Source organism: Salvelinus fontinalis, chromosome 42 (genome assembly GCF_029448725.1).
Source record: "Salvelinus fontinalis isolate EN_2023a chromosome 42, ASM2944872v1, whole genome shotgun sequence".
Taxonomy (NCBI): Eukaryota; Metazoa; Chordata; class Actinopteri; order Salmoniformes; family Salmonidae; genus Salvelinus; species Salvelinus fontinalis.
Window position 1 is genome coordinate 25,076,050 of NC_074706.1, and position 26,276 is coordinate 25,102,325.

At 45.5% G+C, this 26,276-nt stretch overlaps 1 protein-coding gene across 2 annotated transcripts in view; it reads right to left on the reverse strand.

Moving 5' to 3' along the window:
- Window positions 1-26,276, reverse strand: part of LOC129840927 (protein WWC2-like) — a 45,720-nt gene that overhangs the window by 14,090 nt on the left and 5,354 nt on the right. For both annotated transcript variants that reach the window (XM_055908972.1, XM_055908971.1), the window contains exons 2-13: window positions 19,573-19,682; window positions 12,420-12,535; window positions 12,135-12,222; window positions 11,954-12,030; window positions 11,064-11,143; window positions 9,854-9,983; window positions 9,492-9,620; window positions 8,396-8,469; window positions 4,005-4,247; window positions 2,311-2,400; window positions 1,133-1,818; window positions 170-281 (exon numbers count right to left, since the gene is read on the reverse strand). In XM_055908972.1, coding sequence (XP_055764947.1) covers window positions 170-281; window positions 1,133-1,818; window positions 2,311-2,400; window positions 4,005-4,247; window positions 8,396-8,469; window positions 9,492-9,620; window positions 9,854-9,983; window positions 11,064-11,143; window positions 11,954-12,030; window positions 12,135-12,222; window positions 12,420-12,535; window positions 19,573-19,682 — 1,935 coding nt within the window. The remainder of the gene's footprint in view (window positions 1-169; window positions 282-1,132; window positions 1,819-2,310; window positions 2,401-4,004; window positions 4,248-8,395; window positions 8,470-9,491; window positions 9,621-9,853; window positions 9,984-11,063; window positions 11,144-11,953; window positions 12,031-12,134; window positions 12,223-12,419; window positions 12,536-19,572; window positions 19,683-26,276) is intronic.

The following is a 26,276-nucleotide window of genomic DNA, read 5'->3' on the forward strand; positions in this document are numbered from 1 at the left end:
GTACCTCAAGATAAAGGAGAGAGGGAGGAGAGGTGGGGAAGAGGTTGAGGACAAGGGGCAGAGGTTGAAAATGAAAGGCAGGCGAAGGGAGAGATGGAGAGTGCTGAAGAGAGAGAGCGTGTGCGATCGATCGAAATAATGAAAAGAGCGGGAAGTGAGTGTGACCCACCGTTTGACATTAGAGGCCTCGTACACCCCACTGTCCCCGGCCACGGACTCGTCTGACACGGCTGCTGACACACAGGCGGGCCTGTCCTCCCCTGGCCTCTGGAGGTCCACGTCTGACAACACAGACGAAGACATGAAGTAAGACACCAGAGTTGATATGCGCGGGTGGCTGCTGCTCTGCTTGCAGGGTCCTCGAGAAAAGCGTTGTCAATGAGCATCGGTTCATTCATTAAATTAAATAGAAAACATGTATTTTCGTATATCTACGAGACACATCCGAGGCGTAAGACATAGATGTGATGGGAACCTATAAACTCAGCATGAGTGATTCAGCGTTTCCTAACTCCACTCCTCCAGTCCCTCCACCAGTACACGTTTTTGCTGTAACCCTGGACAAGCACACCTGATTCAACTTGTCAACTAATCATCAAAGCCCTTGAGTTGAATGCAGAGTATTTGTTCGGGGATACAATACAAATGTGTGGTGTTCGGGGAACTGGAGGACTGGCGATGGGAATGTGTGCTGTTTCAGTGCAGCTCCATTTTGAGCTGCTAGGTGGCAGCGTTGCTCCATGCAGCGCAAGGCATTTCTAATCAGTGGTAAATTCCAATGAAGGGAGGAAGGAAGAAAGGAAGAATTTCCCGTATGAATGAAGCCAGTCCTAGCTCTCTGGAAACACGGAAAGTAGTCGCCTCAGAAATCTCTAAACTGTTGGATATGATGTAGGTGTGTGATGTCAAATGTTTGCTTAATTTGATAACTTGTTTTTCTCTCTCTCTCTATATATATATATACTTTTTTAAATATATATTTTTATATATATTATGAGTTGTCCAAGGTTGGGGATTGGGTGGGTCCGCCAGGGGTATGTTTGGAATTTTTTTAAAGGGTGGGGAAAGTGACCCAATAAAAAAAAATTGTTCACAAAAAAAAGGAAGAATTTGAACAGAGCAAACATCTCACCTGTAATACTCTCTCTGAGGGTAGCCAGTGCCCCTCTCCCTTCCCTCCCCCCCTCCCCTCCTCTGTCCCTCTCCCTCTCCCCCGTCTCCGGCTCAAACATCCCCATCCCCTGGCCGTCGTAGAATCCCAGGCTGAGACCGCCAAAGTCCGACACCACCAGACCGACGTCCCCGTCCCCAAAGTCCTGTGGGCCTGCCGACGGGAACGCACCGACCCCCTCCAGCACCAGCGGCGAGCTCGGCGGCGACAGAGAAGACAACGACGACCTTGAGGAAAGCGACGTCACCGACTTGGACGGCTCGGCCGGCTTCGAGGACACCTCAACCAGCGGCGCTAATGGGACCAGGTCGGTGGTACCGGTTCCGACGGTGTGTGTGTGAAGCGACGTGTTGTGTGGGTGTGGGTTCTCCACCTCGTGTTCGTGGATGGTGGTGATAGTTCCTGGGGGGTCTCCCCGCCTGTAGGTTATCCCAGAGGGGGTCAGGGGCTCCTGGAGGAGCAGGTCCAGTTTACACTGGTAGTCCAGGTCTAGGGGAGAGGGGGGTTCTGCAGGGGTGTAGTAGAGGTCTCCGGAGGAGAGGGAGTTGAGGGAGCCGCGGGAGGAGGATGTGTTGAGGGAGCCACGGCTGGAGGCCAGAGAACCCAGGCTGCTGCCTGATGAGACGGACAGGGTACTGGCCGACATACTGTAAGGGAGAGAGAGACAGAGAACACACATTAAACACACAGCCACACGCACGATGAGCAAGCACCTCAAAAAGCAACGTTTTATTTACTGTAGCTGTATGTATATGCATTGGAGGGACACTTTGGCTGAGTTTAGACAGGCCGCCCAATTCTGATCTTTTTTTCCCACTAAATGGTCTTTGGACCAATCACATCAGATCTTTTGAAATCTGATCTTTTTCAGAACTAATATAATTGGTCAAAACCCAATTAGTGAAAAAAAGATCAGAATATGGCTGCCTTTGTAACTGCAGCCTTAGAGCAAGAGTGTTTTTGCGTATAGGTATACAAGTGTGAAGTGCGCACACACACACACACACACACACACACACACACACACACACACACACACACACACACACACACACACACACACACACACACACACACACACACACACACACACACACACACACACACACACACACACACACACACACACACACACACACCTCTTGAGCTGAGAGTGGAGCAGTGTGGTCAGTCTGGTTGATTCCTCCAGTTTCTGCACCAGGACTCGTCTCCTCTCCTGCACCTTCAACCTAGAGAGACAAATCATTACTGGTACAACATGTCTGGGACAGAACACATACCTATATCTGGGACAGAACACTTATCTATGTCTGGGACAGAACAAATATCTATGTCTGGGACAGAACACATATCTATGTCAGGGACAGAACAAATATCCATGTCAGGGACAGAACACATATCCATGTCAGGGACAGAACACATATCCATGTCAGGGACAGAACACATATCCATGTCTGGGACAGAACACATATCCATGTCTGGGACAGAACACATATCCATGTCAGGGACAGAACACATATCCATGTCTGGGACAGAACACATATCTATGTCAGGGACAGAACACATATCTATGTCTGGGACAGAACACATACCTATGTCTGGGACAGAACACATATCCATGTCTGGGACAGAACACATATCCATGTCTGGGACAGAACACATATCCATGTCTGGGACAGAACACATATCCATGTCTGGGACAGAACACATATCCATGTCTGGGACAGAACACATATCCATGTCTGGGACAGAACACATATCCATGTCTGGGACAGAACACATATCCATGTCTAGGACAGAACACATATCCATGTCTGGGACAGAACACATATCCATGTCTGGGACAGAACACATATCCATGTCTGGGACAGAACACATATCTATGTCTGGGACAGAACACATATCTATGTCAGGGACAGAACACATATCCATGTCTTGGACAGAACACTTATCTATGTCTGGGACAGAACACATATCTATGTCTGGGACAGAACACATATCCATGTCTGGGACAGAACACATATCTCGGTCTCCTTTGGGAAAGTGGTCTTCTGACCTCAATGAGACTTCTTGGTCTAATAAATACTAAATAGACAACATGCCCCCTTCCCTCTGGTAGGAATCCCCTCTGTTCTGTTCTGCTAACTAAGCTTCAAGAACACTAACCTTAATTACTGTCTTCATTTATCGAGCAATTACACAGAGCCTAATTAGCTCAAGACACAATTATTGGGCTTCTTCAAATGTAGTCAGTGTGTGTGTGTGTGTGTGTGTGTGTGTGTGTGTGTGTGTGTGTGTGTGTGTGTGTGTGTGTGTGTGTGTGTCGGTGACAATATGTAATTACAATTACAACCCATACAAGCGCCATGTTTCCAATTACGGCAGTCGCTCTGCCTTCTAATGTGACGCGATGTTGCAGCGGCACAGTCTGCTTCCAAAACAAGACAATTACCACACAGTGTGTGTGTGTTCCGTGTGTGTGGGTGAGTAACAATTGGTATGCTAATGAACGGTAATTAAAGGCACCTTTCAATGTTTACCCTTTGGAACGTTTGCGTCGTTCATTAGGAAAACAAAAGGCCGTAACCGCGTGGGCGGGCAAATCCATTTGTTTGTTATCTGATGGACGTCAATGAGGAACACATGGGGCACTCGCACATAAACACTACATACACACAGCCTCATGTATCGCCTACGTCCGGGGGACTTTTTAGACTTCCCTCTGTCTAAACTTCTGGAACTGCACGGCTACGACTAGCTGCGAGGCAACCACCAGGTTTTTAAAGGGAAGGTGCCGGGGATTGTGTTGGGGGGGGGGGGGGGGGGGTCTCACCTCTGGGCCAGGGCGTGGCTGGGGGTGTTCCTGACGGCCTGCAGGTCCTGCTCCAGCTGCAGCCTCTGGGCCTCCAGACGTTGGAGGTCCTGCGCGGTGCGTCGCCGTGGCGATACGAACTGCAGCTCCTTGAGGAGCTCCTCCTTCTCCGAGACCAGGAGGAGACGTTCCCGCTCCACGTCCACCGCCCCCGGCCACGCCTCGCTCTCCAGCTTGGCCAGCTCCACCTGCACGTTGGCCATACTGTGGGAGGAAGGAGAGAAACAGAAACAGAGGGTAGGGATGCTATATACACCAAAAGTATGTGGACACTCCTTCAAATTAGTGCATTCGGCTATTTCAGCCACACCCGTTGCCGACAAGTGTATAAAATCGAGCACACAGCCATGCAATCTCCATAGACAACTTGACTGGCCTGCACAGAGCCTTGACCTCAACCCCATTGAACACCTTTGGGATGAATTGGATCGTCGACTGCGAACCAGGCCTAATCGCCCAACATCAGTGCCCGACCTCACAAATGGTCTTATGGCTGAATGTAAGCAAGTCCCCACAGCAATGTTCCAACATCTAGTGGAAAGCCTTCCCAGAAGAGTGGAGGCTGTTATAGCAGCAAAGGGGGGAACCAACTCCATATTAATGCCCATGATTTTTCGACGAGCATGTGTCCACATACTTTTGGCCGTGTAGTCTATTTTAACCCCTATATAAACACACATGCGCTCATAAGGGAATACAGTGAAAATGCTTGTCTTGAACTCCTTTCTCCTGGCACACACACTCCCAGGGGTCTAAAGCCAGCAGCAAGCCTTTCCGAAAGGAGGAGGGGTAACAAGGGAGTTGTCATGCTGCCACACTCCACCGCCTGCTCTCTGTAGAAACACCTGTTCTATAACGGCGGAGTAGAAAACGTTTCAAAGCCCAAATGTCAGGGATTACCGTCCATAAGGAGAGGGGTTTACCTGCGTTTTATTCACTGAGCCTGAAACTGCCCATGGTGGTCACAGATCACGTCGCTAATGTGTGAAACTGACAGCCGTCCAAGTCACAGCCTGTGACTGATAATGCATAACCATTTAATGGCTGGACTTGGATCTGATCTGAAGTCAGATCGGATGGGACTTAAGGCCCCATGCTAAAGTCATCTAAGACCCATGCTCAAGTCATCTAAGACCCATGTTAAAGTCATCTAAGGCCCATGTTAACGTGATCTAAGGCCCATGTTAACGTCATCTAAGGCCCATGTTAACGTGATCTAAGGCCCATTTTAAAGTGATCTAAGGCCCATGTTAACGTCATCTAAGGCCCACGTTAAAGTGATCTAAGGCCCACGTTAAAGTGATCTAAGGCCCATGCTAAAGTCATCTAAGACCCATGCTCAAGTCATCTAAGACCCATGTTAAAGTCATCTAAGGCCCATGTTAACGTGATCTAAGGCCCACGTTAAAGTGATCTATGGCCCACGATAAAGTGATCTAAGGCCCATGTTAAAGTGATCTAAGGCCCACGTTAAAGTGATCTAAGGCCCATGTTAAAGTGATCTAAGGCCCACGTTAAAGTGATCTATGGCCCATGATAAAGTGATCTAAGGCCCATGTTAAAGTGATCTAAGGCCCATGATAAAGTGCTTTCAGGCTTTCGGTCAAGTGCGCCCTCTATTTATTTATTTATTTATTTTTATTTCACCTTTATTTAACCAGGTAGGCAAATTGAGAACACGTTCTCATTTACAATTGCGACCTGGCCAAGATAAAGCAAAGCAGTTCGACACATACAACAACACGTAGTTACACATGGAGTAGAACAAACATACAGTCAATAATACAGTGAAAAATAAGTCTATATACAATGTGAGCAAGTGAGGTGAGATAGGGGAGGTGAAGGCAAATAAAATATATTAATAAATAAAAATATAAAAAAAGGCCATGGTGGCAAAGTAAATACAATATAGCAAGTAAAAAATAACACTGGAATGGTTGGTTTGCAGTGGAAGAAGGTGCAAAGTAGAGATAGAAATAATGGGGTGCAAAGGAGCAAAATAAATAAATACAGTAGGTAAAGAGGTAGTTGTTGGGCTAAATTATAGATGGGCTATGTACAGGTGCAGTAATCTATGAGCTGCTCTGACAGCTGGTGCTTAAAGCTAGTGAGGGAGATAAGTGTTTCCAGTTTCAGAGATTTTTGTAGTTCGTTCCAGTCATTGGCAGCAGAGAACTGGAAGGAGAGGCGGCCAAAGGAAGAATTGGTTTTGGGGGTGACCAGAGAGATATACCTGCTGGAGCGCGTGCTACGGGTGGGCGTTGCTATGGTGAACAGCGAGCTGAGATAAGGGGGGACTTTACCTAGCAGGGTCTTGTAGATGACCTGGAGCCAGTGGGTTTGGCGACGAGTGTGAAGCGAGGGCCAGCCAACGAGAGCGTACAGGTCGCAGTGGTGGGTAGTATATGGGGCTTTGGTGACAAAACGGATGGCACTGTGATAGACTGCATCCAATTTATTGAGTAGGGTTTTGGAGGCTATTTTGTAAATGACATCACCGAAGTCGAGGATTGGTAGGATGGTCAGTTTTACAAGGGTATGTTTGGCAGCATGAGTGAAGGATGCTTTGTTGCGGAATAGGAAGCCGATTCTAGATTTAACTTTGGATTGGAGATGCTTGATGTGAGTCTGGAAGGAGAGTTTACAGTCTAACCAGACACCTAGGTATTTGTAGTTGTCCACATATTCTAAGTCAGAGCCGTCCAGAGTAGTGATATAGGACAGGCGGGCAGGTGCAGGCAGCGATCGGTTGAAGAGCATGCATTTAGTTTTACTTGTATTTAAGAGCAATTGGAGGCCACGGAAGGAGAGTTGTATGGCATTGAAGCTCGCCTGGAGGGTTGTTAACACAGTGTCAAAAGAAGGGCCAGAAGTATACAGAATAGTGTCGTCTGAGTAGAGGTGGATCAGAGACTCACCAGCAGCAAGAGCGACATCATTGATGTATACAGAGAAGAGAGTCGGTCCAAGAAATGAACCCTGTGGCACCCCCATAGAGACTGCCAGAGGTCCGGACAACAGACCCTCCGATTTGACACACTGAACTCGATCAGAGAAGTAGTTGGTGAACCAGGCGAGGCAATCATTAGAGAAACCAAGGCTGTCGAGTCTGCCGATGAGGATGTGGTGATTGACAGAGTCAAAAGCCTTGGCCAGGTCAATGAATATGGCTGCACAGTACTGTTTCCTATCGTTAGCGGTTAAGATATCGTTTATGACCTTGAGCGTGGCTGAGGTGCACCCATGACCAGCTCTGAAACCAGATTGCATAGCGGAGAAGGTATGGTGGGATTCGAGATGGTCGGTAATCTGTTTGTTGACTTGGCTTTCGAAGACCTTAGAAAGGCAGGGTAGGGTAGATATAGGTCTGTAGCTGTTTGGGTCAAGAGTGTCCCCCCCTTTGAAGAGGGGGATAACCGCAGCTGCTTTCCAATCTTTGGGAATCTCAGACGACACGAAAGAGAGGTTGAAAAGGCTGGTAATAGGGGTGGCAACAATTTCAGCAGATAGTTTTAGAAAGAAAGGGTCCAGATTATCTAGCCCGGCTGATTTGTAAGGGTCCAGATTTTGCAGCTCTTTCAGAACATCAGCTGACTGTATTTGGGAGAAGGAGAAATGGGGAAGGCGTGGGCGAGTAGCAGAGGGGAGGCCAGTGCTGTTGACCGGGGTAGGGGTAGCCAGGTGGAAAGCATGGCCAGCCGTAGAAAAATGCTTGTTGAAATTCTCAATTATTGTGGATTTGTCGGTGGTGACAGTGTTTCCTATCTTCAGTGCAGTTGGAAGCTGGGTGGAGGTGTTCTTATTCTCCATGGACTTTACAGTGTCCCAGAACTTTTTTGAGTTTGTGTTGCAGGAAGCAAATTTCTGCTTGAAAAAGCTAGCCTTGGCTTTTCTAACTGCCTGTGTATACTGGTTTCTAGCTTCCCTGAAAAGTTGCATATCACGGGGGCTGTTCGATGCTAATGCAGAACGCCATAGGATGTTTTTCTGTTGGTTAAGGGCAGTCAGGTCAGGAGAGAACCAAGGGCTATATCTGTTCCTGGTTCTAAATTTCTTGAATGGGGCATGCTTATTCAAGATGGTGAGGAAGGCATTTTAAAAAAATATCCAGGCATCCTCTACTGACGGGATGAGATCAATATCCTTCCAGGATACCTCGGCCAGGTCGATTAGAAAGGCCTGCTCGCTGAAGTGTTTCAGGGAGCGTTTGACAGTGATGAGTGGAGCGGGCGGCTCTATCCATCTCTATTGAGTTGAGTTTACTCTTGCAGTTCTGTGGTCAGGTGATATGCATATTAACATAAGGAATGTCTGCAGTAAAAAAAACAGAGAGAAAGATGGAGAGAGATTACCTTCTTTTGGCCTCTTCATATTGGAGACTAAGTCTAACCTTCTCAGCCAAGGATGATCTGCTCCTCAAACCAGCCTGAGAAACGGAGGGAGGACGAGCGAGGGAGAGAGACAGAGAGAACAAAAACATCACATGTACCTGCTTGAAGTTCAAGTGACTGGGTTTAATATCATTAGAGAGACCTCCACCTCTCCCTCCCTCGTTCTGCCCTCCCTCCATTTAGCATTCCATCGGTGAAGGTCTCGCTCTGTGTGTGTGTGTAGGGAGGGAGGGAGAAAAGCCCCAGTGTAGTAAGCAGCTTTGCCTCTCTACCTCTAACCCTGAGCCCAGTCTGCCCGGCCGGGCCCCTAGCAGCTATCATCTGCTCCGAGGAACCAGAGGAATCCAGTGTGTGTGTGTGTGTGTGTGTGTGTGTGTGTGTGTGTGTGTGTGTGTGTGTGTGTGTGTGTGTGTGTGTGTGTGTTTGTACAGAGGAATCCAGTCCCACCAGAGAAGGCCCACAGAAGGGGGGCGGGGACATTCCTCTCAGAAACACACAGGCATTTTATTAAGACAAAGGGACATGGGAGAGAGAGAGAGAGAGAGAGAGAGAGAGAGAGAGAGAGAGAGAGAGAGAGGAGGAGAGAGAGAGAGAGAGAGAGAGAGAGAGAGAGGAGAGAGAGAGAGAGAGAGAGAGAGAGAGAGAGAGAGAGAGAGAGAGAGAGAGAGAGAGAGAGAGAGAGAGAGAGAGAGAGAGAGAGAGAGAGAGAGAGAGAGAGAGAGAGAGAGAGAGAGAGAGAGAGGAGAGAGAGAGAGAGAGAGAGAGAGAGAGAGGAGAGGAGAGAGGAGAGAGAGAGAGAGAGAGAGAGAGAGAGAGAGAGAGAGAGAGAGAGAGAGAGAGAAAACAAGCGAGAGAGAGGAGAGAAAGCGAGAGAGGAGAGAAAGCGAGAGAGAGAGAGGAGAGAAAGCGAGAGAGAGAGAGGAGAGAAAGCAAGAGAGAGAGGGGGGGGCACAAAATGTTGAGTGGGAGTGGGAGCAAGATAGAGTGTTGGAGAGAATAAGGGGAGAGAACGTGAGAGAGAGTGAAAGAGAGGAAGAGTATGAGAGGTGGTGCTCACCTCTCCAGAGACGTCTGTCTGGGAGCCGGCTTCTAGCGTCTGTCTGGAGCCCACTGGGTTCCGGAGGTCTGGTTCCGAACGGCCCATGTTGTGTTCCGTGTGGAACCTCTCCTTTAGCTTAGCCAGAGACTATGGGAGAGAGGAGAACATGGGGTGGGTCTAGACTCAAGAGGGAAGTTCAGGGTTGAAAGGCACACCGTACCAAAACGAAAATGAGCATTTCTAAATCGGATAAGTTCAGCCAGTCCCTTCCTGTTTCAGTCTGTTTCCTTCTGTTGGGTTTCTAATGAACATGACCTTGCCAGGAGCTCTCAAAAGCAGATATAGGAACCCACAGACCAAAATATTTCACACACACGTACCTGCATGAGGTCCTGTTTCTCCTTCTCTCCAGAGCTGATGGCCCTGCGGAGAGACTTGAGCTCCGTCACGATGGCCTTGGCCTCCTTGAGACGGTATCCACTCTGCTCGCCACACAGTTTTTGGTCGATCCTGCAGAAGGGAGCGCACACACACACATTTATTTTTACTTTTGACACAACACCAAAGAGAGAAGAACACACTGAGCCCAAAGAACGACAAGTTTTGTTAACAAATATCAGAATCCCCAATGATCTGGATTCTGGATAGATCAATTTGAAAGTGAACACCGATATCTATATGGGTGTAAAAACCCAGATATACATACGTCTACAAGCATTTTCACTTACACACGAGCTCTTTGTTGAGCGATGTGTGTTGAGTGTTTTTCTAATAGCGTAGTATGATAAAATGACATAACAAGCAGCCTTAGTTAAGCTGCCATGCGTGATTTCTGACCTTTCTAACGTGCAGTGTGTGTGTGTGTGTGTGTGTGTCTTCCTGCCCCTTTTTCACTCTTTTCCTTTATTGTGTGTGCCTCCTGAGCGGATGGAGTGTGTGTGGAGGGTGAACGACAATGCGTCATTGTTTCAATTATTATAATAAAAAGTGGCTGCTTTGGACAGGGCTTAATCCAGAGCGTGCCATGTGAGCAACATAACCCCTCTCTCTCTGTCTACTCCCAATCCCCCATTCTCCTTCTCCCTCTTGCAATCTGTCTCTCCTTCTATCAACCCCTCTTCCCCCTTCATTCTCTCCCTCCCCCCTCTCTCTTTACCTCCTATCACAGGGTCATTATCTCTCTCCCTACGAACGTGAATTCCCATTAGTAGACTGTAGAGGCTCTCGCGAATAATCCTATACAGAGGTTCCTACAGATGTCGGATCTTAACTTGAGCCAGTTTGCTACAGCAGGAAAATAACCCTGTAGCAACAGGAATAGTGAATTATTATGTGGAATATGATTCATGGCAATTTTTGTAGTTTTAAATGTCCTGCATTGCAGGAAAGTGCTCCTGCACCAGAGTAATGTAATCAACCTGTTCTACGATCACCCCCAGGCACTATCAAGTCCAACAGACACATAACACTAAAGTTGTAAAATCACAACATTCACAGAGCAACAGACAATACACAGGTGTGTGTGTGTGCATGTGTTTAATAGGCAGATGTGTGACAGACAGGTGTGATCAATGTGAAAAGGGGACTTACTGCTGCAAGGTTTCAAAGCCTTGTTCTTTGTAGATGAGCTCCTGTTTCATCTGGGAGAGCTCTCTCTTCAGCTTATTCACCTACAGTAGCAGACAGATACAAATGTTAAAACCAGAGTACAGACACACATTAACAGAGACACAGAGCAATGCACTTTCATTGAGAAGAGAGGTGTGTTTTGTTCTTGTTTATTCTTGTTTATTTCAATTGCTTTGGCAATGTAAACATACGTTTCCCATGCCAATAAAGCCCCTTTGAATTGAGAGAGAAAGAGAGCAAGAGAAAGAAGGAGAGAGAGAGAGTACGAGAAAGAGGTAGAGGGAGAAAAAGAACGAAGATTGAGAACGACGTAAACGCAGACAGTCAAGAAGACACTAGTTGCCCTCCCGAGTAGCGCAGCGGTCTAAGGCACTGCATCGCAGTGCTTGAGGCATCTCTACAGACCCGGGTTCGATCCCAGGCTGTGTCACGTGATTTGAGGTCCAATAGGACGGCACACAATTGGCCCAGTGTCGTTCGGGTTAGAGAAGGGTTTGGCCGGGGGGGCTTTACATGGCTGATAGCGCTCTAGCAACTCCTTGTGGCGGGCCGGGCGCCTGCAGGCTGACTTCGGTAATCAGCTGAACGGTGTTTCCCCCGACACATTGATGCAGCTAGCTTCCTGGTTAAGCGGGCGGCTGTTAAGAAGCAAGGTTTGGTGGGTCATGTTTTGGGGGACGCATGACTCAACCTTCGCCTCCTGAGCCCGTTGGGGAGTTGCAGCGATGAGACAATATCGAAATTGTGGAGAAAAAGGGGGTAAAATACAACAAAACAAGAAATAAATAAGAAGACACTAGTTAGAAGAGGTGTGAGTGCGAGCGAGAGAGAAAGAGAGACATGCATCTTACCCTGACTTTGGTGGTGGAGATCTCAGCCTTGAGGATGTCAGGATCATACTTAGTGCTGGACGAAGACCCCGAGAACACTGGAGGAGAGAGAGCCGTCTGGACAGTTAGTGTGTGAAAGACAGAACGCGCTTGTGTGTGACAATTGGTTTAGAACTAAGTTCGGGTCAGGTTCACTACTTACGGCTGGTGCGTGAGCTGGACTTGTCCTTGTATGCGTCGTTGAGGCGTGTGTACTGATCCAGGGCCAAGGCCAGCCGCTGCTCTTTGACCTGGTATCGAAGATCACAACGGAAATAAGTCTTGTTCGTTCATTCATTCATGAAGTCCTTTGTTCATCCATTCACTCATCCTATTTGTTAATTCATCCATCCTTTCACTCACCCACCCATTCAGTCATTCTTTCATTCACCTATCCATCCATCCATATATCCTTCCATCCATCCATTCACTAATCCATCCATTTCACCTGGTACAGCTCTTTCTGGGTGACCAGGGCATCCTGGGCTACTGTCAGGTACTCCTTCAACATCCTCTCCTGCTCCTTCCTCCATTCCGCCCGGGGGTCCTCTAGCTGGGTACTCTCTAGAGAGGGGAGAATGTCATCAATGAGATCTACTCCCATAAACAAATGATGATGATGATAATACTTTATTTGTAGCCTCTTTTTGTGTCATACAGCTACAGCATGCCAGAACACTGATTCAGATATACAGGTAACCAAAGTAATGGAAACACTTGAGTAAATGAGGGATACAAAGTATATTTAAAGCATGTAGTTCCACACAGGTGTGGTTCCTGAATTAATTAAGCAATGAATATCCCATCATGCTTAGGGTCATGTAGAAAAATGCTGTGAAGGCTATTATTTTGGACATTATTTTGGCTACCATGGCTATGCCCCCATATGATGACAATGCCCTCATCCACAGGGCGCGAGTGGTCACTTAATAGTTTGATGAACATGCCCTATGCCATGGCCGTCTCAGTCACCAGATCTCAACACAATTGAACACTTATGGTAGATTCTGGAGCGGCACCTGAGACAGCGTTTTCCAGCACCATCAACAAAACACCTAATGATGGAATTTCTTTTGTTTCTTGAAGAATGGTGTCACATCCCTCTAATAGAGTTCCAGACACTTGTAGAATCCATGCCAGGGTGTATTGAAGCTGTTCTGGCGGCCCGTGGTGGCCCAACGTCCTATTAAGACACTTGTTGTGTTCCTTTATTTTGGCAATTACGTGTACATTTTTTCATGGTTGACGTTTTCGTCAGGTCAATCCTATCCAAAGAAAATCGACACTAACAACAATGGCATTTTACTGTGTGTTTTACACAATGTTTCTATTCCTTTAAACTTCTTCTTAGCACACCAGACACCAGTCAGACTCTCTAAAATACAACACACTCAATTTGTCTCCATTTTGATTAAAAATCCATACAGAAATATCTCATTTACATAAGTATTTACACCACCGAGTCAATACATGTTAGAATCTTTCTGAGCAAGTATCTAAGAGCTTTGCACACCTGGATTGTACAATATTATTATTTGAAAAATTCTTCAAGCTCTGTCAAGTTTGGTTGTTGATCATTGCTAGACAGCCATTTCAAGTCTTGACAATGATTCTCAAGCCGATTTGTCAAAACTGTAACCAGGCCACTCCGGAACATTCAATGTCATCTTGGTAAACAACCTTGGGTTATTGCTGAAAGGTGAATTTGTGTCCCAGTGTCTGTTGGAAAGAATCAGGTTTCCCTCTAGGATTTTGCCTGTGCATAGCTCTATTCCGTTTATTTTTATCCTAAAAAGCTTCCTAATCCTTGCCGATGGCAAGCATACCATAACATGATGCAGCCCCCACCATGCTTGAAATTATGAAAAGTGGTGCTCAGTGATGTTTTGGAGTTGTCCGAATATTAGCGCTTTGTATTCGGGACATAAGGTTAATTTCTCTGGCAAATTATTTGCAGTTTTACTTTAGTGCCTTGTGATCAATGTTTTGGAATCTTTTTTATTCTGTACAGGCTTCTTTCTTTTCACTCTGTCATTTAGGTTAGTATTGTGGAGTAAATACAATGTTCTTGATCCATCCTCAGTTTTCTTCTCCTTCTCTTTGAAATTCACTGCTCGACTGAGGGACCTTACATATAATTGGAGATGGGGTAGTCGTTAAAAAATCACGTTAAACACTATTATTGCACACAGAATCCATGTTATTATGTGACTTGTTAAGCAAATTTTTACTCCTGAACTTATTTATTCTTGCCATAACAAAGGGGTTGAACACTTATTGACTCAAGTCATTTCAGCTTTTCATTCTTAATTAATTTGTTTAAAAAAATGTATTATAATAATTCCACTTTGACATTATGGGGTATTGTGGGTCGGCCAGTGACACAACATTGCAACTGAATCCATTTTAAATTCAGGCTGTTAACGCAACAAAAATTGGAAAAAGTCAAGGGGTGTGAATACTTTCTGAAGGAAGTGTACACTGCAAACGAAGCAGGCCGACACCCACATCTAACAGTCGGTTGTTTGGAGGAAAGAGAAAGGCACAGTGGGAGAGCAGAGGAAGCAATCCATCTGAATCAATCCCAACACTACTCTCTCTTCCTCTCCCACTCTCTCTCACTCCTTTCCCTCTCTCTTTCTCTGTCTCTGCCATCTTTTGTTTGTCTCTTAACCTTCTCTTCTGGGTTAGCCCAGAACTCTGTCCGGTGGCAGGGAAGGAAAGGGTTAATCCTTCATTCCTTACTGTACTTTGGCTGTGTCCCAAATGCCACCCAATTCCCTATGTAGAGTAGGGCCCATAGGGCTTTGGTCAAAAGTAGTGCACTATATAGGGAATAGCGTGCCATTTGGGAGACACACAGTCTTTGTGTGGAAAACAACAAGTCTCTACACTTAGTGCACGGCCCCCTCCGTGCCACACTAAGTATGTCAGCAATGCAGAGACTGGCTGCTATGAGGAATAACCGGATTTCACTCCAGCAGGATTTGTGTGTGTGTGTGTGTGTGTGTGTGTGTGTGTGTGTGTGTGTGTGTGTGTGTGTGTGTGTACGTGCTTGTGACTGTGCCTGTGTCTCCACTCTCCCGCTCTCTCTGTCTCTCTCTCTCTATGGAACTCTCAGCCCTGTGTATTCTTCTGCTGAGGGTGTAGGCTACCCAGCAAACCAAAATTGGTTATGTGGAAGTTCCCAGAACATTCGTTAGCTCGCGGCATATGTTCTAATAACACAAAAACGAAATATTTGATACAAACATTGTATAATCATCAGCACGACTGGGCAATATCTGTGTTATGAGAATGTTTGACGCAACCTAACGAATGTTCTGGGAACTTCCACAGAACCAATTTTGGTTTGCTGGAAAAACATTACTGGTACATTGGGTTATTACGTTGCCTGGAAACCTAATGAGAAAGTTTGGGGAATGTGGTTGTTACAGATGTGCACAACATTTTAGTAAATGTTAGGAGAACATTCCAAATATATTTAATTGAAACCATAAAAAAAAAATTACAATAATTTGCTATCATCCTAATGTTATATAAAACCTTAATTAACTAGAACTGAGAATCTTAGCTAATGTTCTGGGAACGTTCCCAGTTTGCTGGGTTGGATAATCCTCGGTTAGGCCCTAAGTAATTTTTTGTTTCTGATCTGCTATATAACTTGTGGTCAATACTGGGAGTTGCTCTTGCGCTCTGAGGTTGGTAACGGTTCCCTACAAATCGAATGATTAGCTTGTGAATCATGTTGGCTAGACACTGTATCGATGAGCAACCCTAAAAGGTATGAGGTAGTGGCTAGAGCACAATAAACAGTGTTGACACAGTCAGTCTATTGTTTCGTCATTGGTATCTGACAGCACACGGGCAGAACACACCCACCTCAACTCTCAGGATGTGACTGAATATCTGACCGAATGAATGCCTGACTGGCACACACACGCCTGGTATACAGGACACACACGCGTGTGCCCACCTACAGCCTGCAATGTCATTTTATGAGAGCTTATAAGAGTGTGAGGGAGAGCATGTGTCTGTCTACCTCTATACATAATAAACCCAGGACTTCAACAGGACCTCCACTAAGACAGGGGAACCCAAAGCAACTCCCTGAGTGGTTATGTGAAGTCAGGGGAAGTTCCCACTAAGTTAGGCAACCACGCATCTCTGGGCCCATCTACGCCACATAAAAGAAGGCAAATCACCACACATAACAGACCCTTATCAACCCCCGTCCCATCCCTCCCTCCACTCCAACAATGCAGGGAGGCCACAGGGCAGCAGCAGGGTTTACATAATAAGGAAGTGAGGCCTGCTGGGCGGGGGACAGCCTGGGCAGGGAGGGAGAAGCTAGGACAGGACAGACAGGGAGAAGTAGGTACCCACCCAGACTAGGACTAACCCCACCCTGTCTTGCCATAACTAGGGCCAGGATTTTTTCCCCCCCAGACCACCTGACCTGCATAGGATAGACTCTGGGGCCTTATCAATCAGTACACATTCTCCACTCACCTCACAGGTATCTGAAATACAGCCTAGACAGGTGAAGGGAGGTTTAGTCTGAAGAGAGTACGATGGCCTTGAGCTAGACATGAAATATACAGTACAGTTCAAAAGTTTGGGGTCACTTAGAAATGTCCTTGTTTTTGAAAGAAAAGCACATTTTCTGCCCATTAAAATAACATCAAATTGATCAGAAATACAGTGTAGACATTGTTAATGTTGTAAATGACTATTGTAGCTGGAAACGGCAGATTTTTTAATGGAATATCTATATAGGCATACATAGGCCCATTATCAGCAACTATCACTAGGAAGCAACTCCTATGCGATTGTTGTTTATCAGTACAATAAAATAAAAATGGAAAGGAAACAGATTGTTCTGTTCTTCTGTATCTCCGTGAAATCAGCCAAATCAAGCTCAATAAGTCAATGCACGCACACACTCCTATTGATTATTTGCATTCGTGTGAATAGGCCTAGGCTACATCCTTTTTCTTTTTTTTTTCTTTTTACCCCTTTTTCACCCCAATTTCGTGGTATCCAATTGTTAGTAGTTACTATCTTGTCTTATCGCTACAACTCCCGTACGGGAGAGACGAAGATCGAAAGCCATGCGTCCTCCGAAACACAACCCAACCAGCCGCACTGCTTCTTAACACACTGCTTCTTAGCGCATCCAACCCGGAAGCCAGCCGCACCAATATGTCGGAGGAAACACCGTGCACCTGGCGACCTTGGTTAGCGTGCACTGCGCCCGGCCCGCCACAGGAGTCGCTGGTGCACGACGAGACAAGGATATCCTTACCGGCCAAACCCTCCCTAACCCGGACGACGCTAGGCCAATTGTGCGTCGCCCCACGGACCTCCCGGTCGCGGCCGGCTGCGACAGATCCTGGGCGCGAACCCAGAGTCTCTGGTGGCACAGCTAGCGCTGTGATGCAGTGCCCTAGACCACTGCGCCACCCGGGAGGGCCTAGGCTACATCTTGATTTACCCAGTTTATCAATAGAGATTTACCATTCAAATAAAGAATTACCATTAGGTTGTTATGTAGTTAGATTGTAAAAACAAAGTCAAATTGATTGAATGATTGTATAATTGATTCATTAATGGATGCATGGCTGTCTCTGAAAAATGTTGACGCAAAAAATGTCAAATGGAATGATATTGAACTCAAAAGATGCCCAACGATTGAACAGAGCAGTAGCTGTGGATAAAGTAGCTGTGGATAGCTCTGGATAAAGTGCCATTCTGTGACTCGGGTTCATATGCCTTCTTTTTTTGCTGTGTTAACGTTTTGGTATTGAATATTGTGATGGTATCGAGAATCGTGATACTTAACCTGGTATCGAAGTCCAAATTCTGGTATCGTGACAACACTAATAGGCTACTGTACATAGCCTATTCACCTCGCAGTCAGAGGGAATATTGAGCTGTTTCCTCCTGCATGTTGTTGGAAGACCAAAGCGAAAGTAATATGAAGTTTGGGACAAGTTACGCCTCTTCCTAATCATAGATGGATTTAACATAAGCATTTACCTCCAATAAACAAATGATTTATGGTTTTGTTTAGGCATTTTAGTTCATTTGACATTCGCCAACGTGAAACCAACCAGACCAAATGTAAAAAATACAATGCAACAAGCCAAACTCTGATTCAAACTATAGCTCAGAAGTGCAGAAATACACTGTATCCAACCACCCACAGGAGGGCCAGCCTTAACACACAGAAGCTAAGCCTTGAGTCTCCACACAATCATCCACTCCTGACTGACAGTTGACTGCGTTTGTTTACCCACCGGTGTTAGACAAACAAACAAACAAAGCTAAATCGCAGTAGAAATGTGTGTGAGTGCAACAGATAGATAGAATCTCTAGCCCACACAACAACAACAACAACAACAACACCAGCAGCAGCAGCAGCAGCAGCTAGCTCACATCTCAACCCTGCGGCTACAGCCAGGCAGCACAATGGAAAAACATTTGGGAAATGGATTTAATCTGCATTGGGAGAAAACAAACATCTGATTTAATTGAATGGAGTTAATATAAGTATTTTTAATGTGAGTGTTTTCCTAAGGGATAAGCAGAAGACAGACGGCCCGTGTCGAATTTAATCTGCTCATTTAGAAATGAACGTGACTAATTGAATCATAAAATGATTTCATTTAGTGGAGATGAGTTTGAAAACTTTTCTCTCTCTCTCCCTCCCTCTCTCTCTACGTATTCAGTTTTTCTTCTATTTGCCTATTCTGATTCCTGGAAATGATGTGGCATAATAAGTTGCAACAGTGAGGGAATACCATATCAATATGTAAAATTCATTTGAACAATTCCGTGACAATATTAATATCACGATCAATCTGCTGACAATATTGATGAATTCAACATAGCTTATCGTCTTGGCCTGACACTTGTCCAAGAAGGACATCTGTGAGTTTGCAACATGTTTAGCTTACTTAATGTCACTGATAAGACTGCTGGCAGTCAACATCCTTGACACCACACTCATAATATCTCTGGATGTCATCAGATTACTGTTATTTAGCCCATATCAGTTAGAAAACAGGTTTTCACAACTGAAAACTCTTGACAAATGAAAACCATAAAACTCAGATAAAGACTAGCGAGCAAAGAAAGGGCCGAGTAAAGATTTTGACTTTAACTTGATCATTTCTCAAAGTTCAGTCAATACAAATAATACATTCATCATTCGATGGAGACACTTGGCGAATGATCATACGTCTCATCAATATCTCATCAATATCAAACAACATGGCTCTCTGACTATAAATTATAAAATAAGTTCCAGTGGTTTTCAGGTCCTAAATATCAATAGGTAATTCAGAGAAAGAAAACCAAAAAAATCGACATCCTTACAGTTTCTACCGTTCTACTCATTTCTGTGTTGTATTTGAGAAATTCCAGTGTCGGGAAATACCCCTGCCAAAACATCTGAGAGGGAATCTTGGATGAAACAGCCTGGGGTCCTTTGTTTATGATGGACAGATCAGTGATTGCCCGGGTGGAAGGCCCAGATGGTTTTGGCATAGACATAATGTTACTGGGATAACACGGAGGTAAACCTGTCAACTTACTGTTGATGTGGTCGATGTAGTAGATGCCAATCTGAGGGTCGTATGAGGCCTCCCATCCCCACGGTAACTCGTCACCCACACAGTCCGCAAACGACAGGGGCTTCGTCAACCTGAGAGCGAGAGAGAGAAACATACAGTATCTGTACACAGAAACATACAGTATCTGTACACAGAAACACATGAAAGGTAAAGCTAGTGCATATCGTAAGCAATATATAAACTACATCAGGTGGTTCATTCATATAAAAAGACGAGTAAAAAGAAAAGCCATAAAGGAATCATCCATTACTACAACGCTGGTTTATAGTGACTTCCGTCAGAGGCCAGTGACTGTCTAGAATGTTGCATGTGAAAGACCTAGTGACCTTAGAAACTAGAGTTCAGAAAGACAAGCCACTAAACAACAACAACACCACCGGAGCATCCAGCAGTAACAGTGACACATTCCTGAGGGACCAAAGTCTAAAACTGGCGTCGTGGTACCACTCACTCAAGGTCCTTTCTGTTACTGTGGCTGTGGGCTGGGGGGAAGTCTGGCTAGACAGGGAGAGAGAAGGGACACTAAACCACTGTGCCATCTATTTGGGATGCGTTGCCCAAGGACTGGCTGGGTGGCTGCCTGCACATTGTTCCCGCTCTCCTTTCTACTGGTAGTTTGGATGACTTGGCCCATGTCGACAGTAGACGAGAGACAGCCAAGTTCACTGGCGGGGTCATGACAAGATGGGGGTGGAGAACGGGTGTAGGAGTGAGAGGGAGAGAGCGGTTTTGGAAGAATGTGTTGTATCTTTGAAACTACAAAAAATGTTTGAGAAACTGGGACAGAATCTATATTGAATAAGTCTAAGAATGTGGGCAATGGGTATTAACTTAGCCGTTTAAGCCAAGCCAGCATGCCGCCCGGCGTACTTCACTGTGTTTATTCAGTGCACTCTCACTCGAAGACACACAAACGCTAATGCTAACAAACAGGTGCACACACACAGGCCAACTCTCTTGGCCTGGGCGGCTGTCAGTCTGGTATGCACGCTCCCTCGGCTGTAAATGTTAAAAATTAGACAGGCAGTATTCCTGGTATGCCCCCTCGGCTGGGCCGGCCGACTATCGCACTCCGTACACCACCGACGACCTTTGAACTCAGAAGCCAGTCTCTGGACTGGTCTGCTGTCTTCGCACTGTCCTACTACAGGTATTGGCTTACCATGACTATTATCTACAGTTATTACTATGCTACCAGTTTAGCATCAGAGTGGCTGTTTAACTGAAGAACGGATGCATGAACCAAGCGTTTGAAAAGCTAAAAACCTCCACATTATCAGTAGACCAATCACTAACATCACACTGATCAAACCAACAATTTACTGTTTGGACACAGGACCATCACAGAGAAATGTCCTCATACAACACTCAGTCAGGACAGCAGCAACACTAAGCAATGTGAAAATAGAGGCCGTACTGAAGTGACAGGACAGGAACCGCCCTCCTCCCTTTCCACTATGGCGTGACTATTGAGAAATCTTCTGACTAGTAGTCTGCCCCTCAGTGTGTGTGTGTGTGTGTGTAGCACATTCCAGAAATTGATAACTCACTCACACCTTGGCTACCCACCCCGCAATGACATGTCCTCACCTCACCCAACTGCCATGTCACACATTCTGTATCACCATACACACATCATTGTGCTCTGAACCCTCACACACACACACACACACACACACACACACACACACACACACACACACACACACACACACACACACACACACACACACACACACACACACACACACACACACACACACACACACACACACACACACACACACACACACAATGGCCAACCCAACACCTTCATCAGCCCCATACATCACCTCGTGGCACCTCCTTCCCCTGCACAATAACCAAGACTGCTACAAATGACATCATGTCCAAAAGAGAGAAAAGTGTTAATCTGGCCCTTCACACATCTGAGGCCAAATCATTAAGGTTCCCAGCCACACAGCAGTGGGACACAAAGACCTGGACTGGAGCTTGTTGCTGTGGCTGAGATAAGATATCTGACTGACTAGCACCTTTTGATGCTAGTCAGAAGAGGAGCCAAACATCACCACTACAGAGAGGAGTGGGTGTGCGTGTGTGTGAAGAGGAGATATGTGAGGGAGAGATAAGAGGAAGACAACAAGGAAGGTGGGATGGGATGATTGGACGGTACACTGTCCACTGTCGTCATGGTAACAATGATCCAACGTCTCTAGGCCTAGGACTATTTCTCACCACAATGGTCGGCTGAGGGGACATAAAGAGACTAAAAGAGACTCCTGTGTCAAGAGATGCTCTACAGAAGAGGCGTGACAGGCGTGCAGGCTTTTGTTCCAGCCCAGCACTGACACCTAATTCAAATGAACGCTACAGCCTTGGTTAGCTGAATACAAGTGCAAACATACAGCGGCAGGCTACTAGATAGATTCCCTTTTGAAAGAGACACATTGAAAGCCTTCAGCCTTGCCCCTAGGAATATGTTGGCCGGCCAGTGGAGGAGCAGGAAACCGTGGCCTGTGGACGGCCATGTGTGGCGCACATTACAGGACGCGGCCATGCTTCTGGTCTCCAAGGCTACCACACACTCTTGTTTTTGTCTTCCCTCTATTTCCCCCTTCCTCTCTCTTCTCCCTCTCGTTCAGACTCAAGCAGACGCCAGCAGCTGTGAAAAGCCACGATTTACATCACTTCTTTTATTATCGTTCTTCTTCTGTCTCTTTCCCCCATACCGTGCCAACCACGTCATACAAAGCGCCAAAAAAGTGGAGAAGAAAAAAGAGCGAGAGGGAAGACTTTTGTGGCAGAGGCCGCGCTTTTACAAATTCGCCCCAATTAAGCGGGTCAAGCTCCAAACTGAGAGGGCCAAGAGAATTTGTGCGTGTGTGTCTGCATGTGTCCGCGCGCCTGTGTGTGTGTATGGGAGGGGAGAAACTTGGGCTGGAGTCTTATCTATGCCTCTTCTGGAAATAAACATTTTTGGGGCTGGAGCAGTGAGGAGGGAGGCATTTACGTTTCTCTCTTTTCTGGGGGATTTAGACAGGGAGGGAGGGAGGGCTCAGGAATGTGGTGCAGCACTCTGACACTGCCTCTTATTCTCAGCCCCTCTCATAAATCCGAGATCTGGACGGCTGGGCCTGTCAGACGTCAGGGGGAGGAGAGCGAAAGAAGAAGGGAAATAGAAAGGAGGGGGCAGAGGGGGAAGAGTGAGAGGGGGAGTGAGAAAGAAGAGAGAAGGATGGAGAGCGAGAGAGATTGAAATAATTTGTCAACCATATTGTAGAACCTACATTGTTTTCACAACGTTAAATCACTCCTGTCAGTTAGGCCTTGGCCAATGAAGCTAATTTAAATGTGAATTTGAGAGGCGAGGGAAAGCAAAGGAAAGAGGTGAAAAAAAAAAAAAAAAAAAAAGAAGAGGGATTCCTTTTTTCTGCCAAAAATGTGTATTCCTCCACTGGACAGCCAGGGTCCCCTCTGCTTGACTGAACAGAACAGGTCTAGTCCCTGGCCTGACTGTAACCATGGGGATGAGAGGGGATGACGTGCATGTGAAGCATGAGACAGTCTTGGCGCAACTTGGCGGGGTGCTATGCTAAAGGTGGGAGGGTCCACTTGGATTCCAAGTATAACACACCCACCAAAATCTTTTCAAAACACATCCTTTTCCGATGAATTGTGGGATATTGCGTTGACAGGGTTCGTGCTTTCCAACTTTACTTCATAATACCAGAGTACAGGGGTGGATCATTTGTAAATATGAAACACCTGTTGCTATCTGGCAATGGGAGTTTTCCCAATTCCCATACACAAAAAGTTCCATCCTATGTTAATGGAGAATCATTTATGGACACATTATACGGATAAAGTGAGTTATTCTTTGTGGCACACTATGCATGTCTCTGTTCCATCTATCCATCACGTCATGGTTATTATGATGCACTGAACCTGTACCTCGCAACTGGGGTTGCACATTTTGGGCAATATTCAGAGGTGGAAACTTTCCATTGGAATTAACGGGAAAATATGGGAATTCATGGAAATATGCAAATTAATATTAATACCATTTAAATGTAGATTTTTTTTGCATTAGATATATTTACCATAACATATGGAGACAGAAACATAAACCTTTTCCTTATCATAAGTAGACATAATTGCAAATGATTAAATCCTTCCAATATAATTTTTTAAAACAATTTAGTTATGAATTGTACTTTAATTAAATGAGTTGACTCTTCACATGGGATGATTTCACTGAACAACAAAAGAAAGGGAATATTGAATGATCCCCAATGATCCATCGCATCTCCCAAAAACTTTTTCAACATACATCTAAAATGTAAAATGATAGTCTAGAAACTAAAGCTTTGGTTGTCTTCCTCTCAGGCTTCCGTGTCTTCTCCCTGGACTTCCTCAATGTCCACCTCTTGAACATCGGACTCTGAGGCCTCATCTTCACTGTCACTTTCCAACCTTGTTGAGGATGGCTCGTTGTCAGGCTCAAAAAGCCTCAGATTTGCCTGGATGGCCACCAAATTTGCAACCCTTGTATTGGTCAGCCTGTTGCGTGCTTTGGTGTGTATGTTCCCAAACAAGGACCAGTTGCGCTCTGAGGCGGCTGATGTTGGTGGGATTTGGATGATGATGGAGGCAATAGGGGAAAGAGCCTCAGATCCACAAAGTCTCTTCCCCCAGCTGGCTGATGAGATATGTTTGCACGACAGCCATATTGCATCTCCATCCCAAAGCCCTTGCTTGGAAGTGTACTTCACCAGACTGCCAAGAACGTTGCCCTCATCCAGGCTAAGGTGGCGAGACACGGTACTGATGACACCATAGGCCTTGTTGATCTCTGCACCAGACAGGATGCTCTTGCCAGCATACTTGGGGTCCAACATGTACGCTGCGGCATGTATGGGCTTCAGGCAGAAGTCTTCACACTTTTTGATGTATTTCAGAACTGCAGTTTCCTCTGCTTGGAGCAACAGTGAAGTGGGCATGGCAGTACGGATTTCTTATCTTACATCTGCAAGCAGAGTCTGAACATCAGACAGGATGGCATTGTCTCCCTCAATCCGTGCAATGGCTACTGTTATAGGTTTCAAGATATTGAGAATCAGCTGTACATGTGATGGAAGAATGCACTGTGCATGCAGAGGGTTGCAATTCCATTGAATTGGAGATAGTTTAACCAAAATATGCCACAAGACCTAGAATTGCCTTGTGTATCCCACAAAAAAAAGGTTCACTGTGATAAACTAACTTTGTTGATGAATTTAAGCAAAATTCCCCAGATTCCCGGGCTATTCCCATGGAAAAATCCCGGAAATTTAATGGAAAGTTTCCGACCCTTTGCAACCCTACGTGTAAGCCAAACCAAACAATATGATGGCAAAATTCACCAAATCATAGAACATGTCAGCAAAATGCATCAAGTCGCCATCCTTGCGTTGTGCAGTCAACTGGCAAACGCTCTAATGTTTCCAAGCCGTTTCCAAGCTGTCAACAAGCGGCCGCAATTAACACCATTCAGTGCATAGGCCTAAGGTGGCATTAGATTACTACCAGCCAGTAGTAGTGGGGGGAGGGATCGATACAGTTACATATCACAATATTATTTTGGAATGATATTATATTGATATTTGACTCCAAGTCATCTGTACCTGCACCAGAATTCCAGTATTTTTCATCCTATAGCTTTATTTTTTAAATAGGAAGCCAACATGTTTTCAGCACTTTTTTTCCCTGACTGGTGAAAACTCGTTTTCTCAAGGTCTCTCTTGTCTCTCTGCAGCAAACATATAGTGAGCAATATGTTGGGAACATCAAATCAAAATTAAATCACAGAATCGAATCGTAGTACATATAGAATCGCAATACATATCTTATCGACATCAAACTATCCTGATATCGTATCTTGAGGTCCCTGGCAATTCCCAGCCCTATTCATAAAGAGTCTCAGAGTAGGACTACTGATCTAGGAACAGGTCCACTCTGTCCTTGTAATCTTATTGATTATGATCAAAAATGCTAAACTGATCCTGGTTCAGCACTGCTAACATGAGAATATTTTTTAATACAGGCCCTGAACTAACTTTGTACCTATATAACGTAGATACATGACTTAATGACGCCACATAATATTTTGCGCTACACCTGCAACACAGCATTCCTAACCTAGCCCACAATGTCTGCTGTGTGGATTGAGCAGTCAACAAGTCGAGCAGTCATTTGAAAGAGTAAGAAAAGTTAAACTCAAAGGCGAAATCCATTAACGCCAAGATAATGGAATTCAACCCTCTGTCGTGGGTGATGTTGGCTTTTACGACTGGTCGAGCACCGGTACACACTAACGTTACCAAGTGCGCTATTGTTCAGATGTTGCCCTACCGGAGTTACACAGTAATAGCGTCACTGCTATAAGCTTCACGACATACTATGGAACGCCGTTTGGTCTTTGCGTGTCAAAAAAGATACACGTCAAATAACACTATTTGACAATAACACTATTTGACGCGTTAAATAAGCTTTTAATTTGACACGTCAAATAACACAGTTCTATTATGGAATGTTGTGTGTTCTGAATTTGAATGTGCAAGCCAAGTGCCACCACTACTATCAGTAGCACTGTCAAATCTGTAAAAAAAAAGTCTGCAAACAAGCAA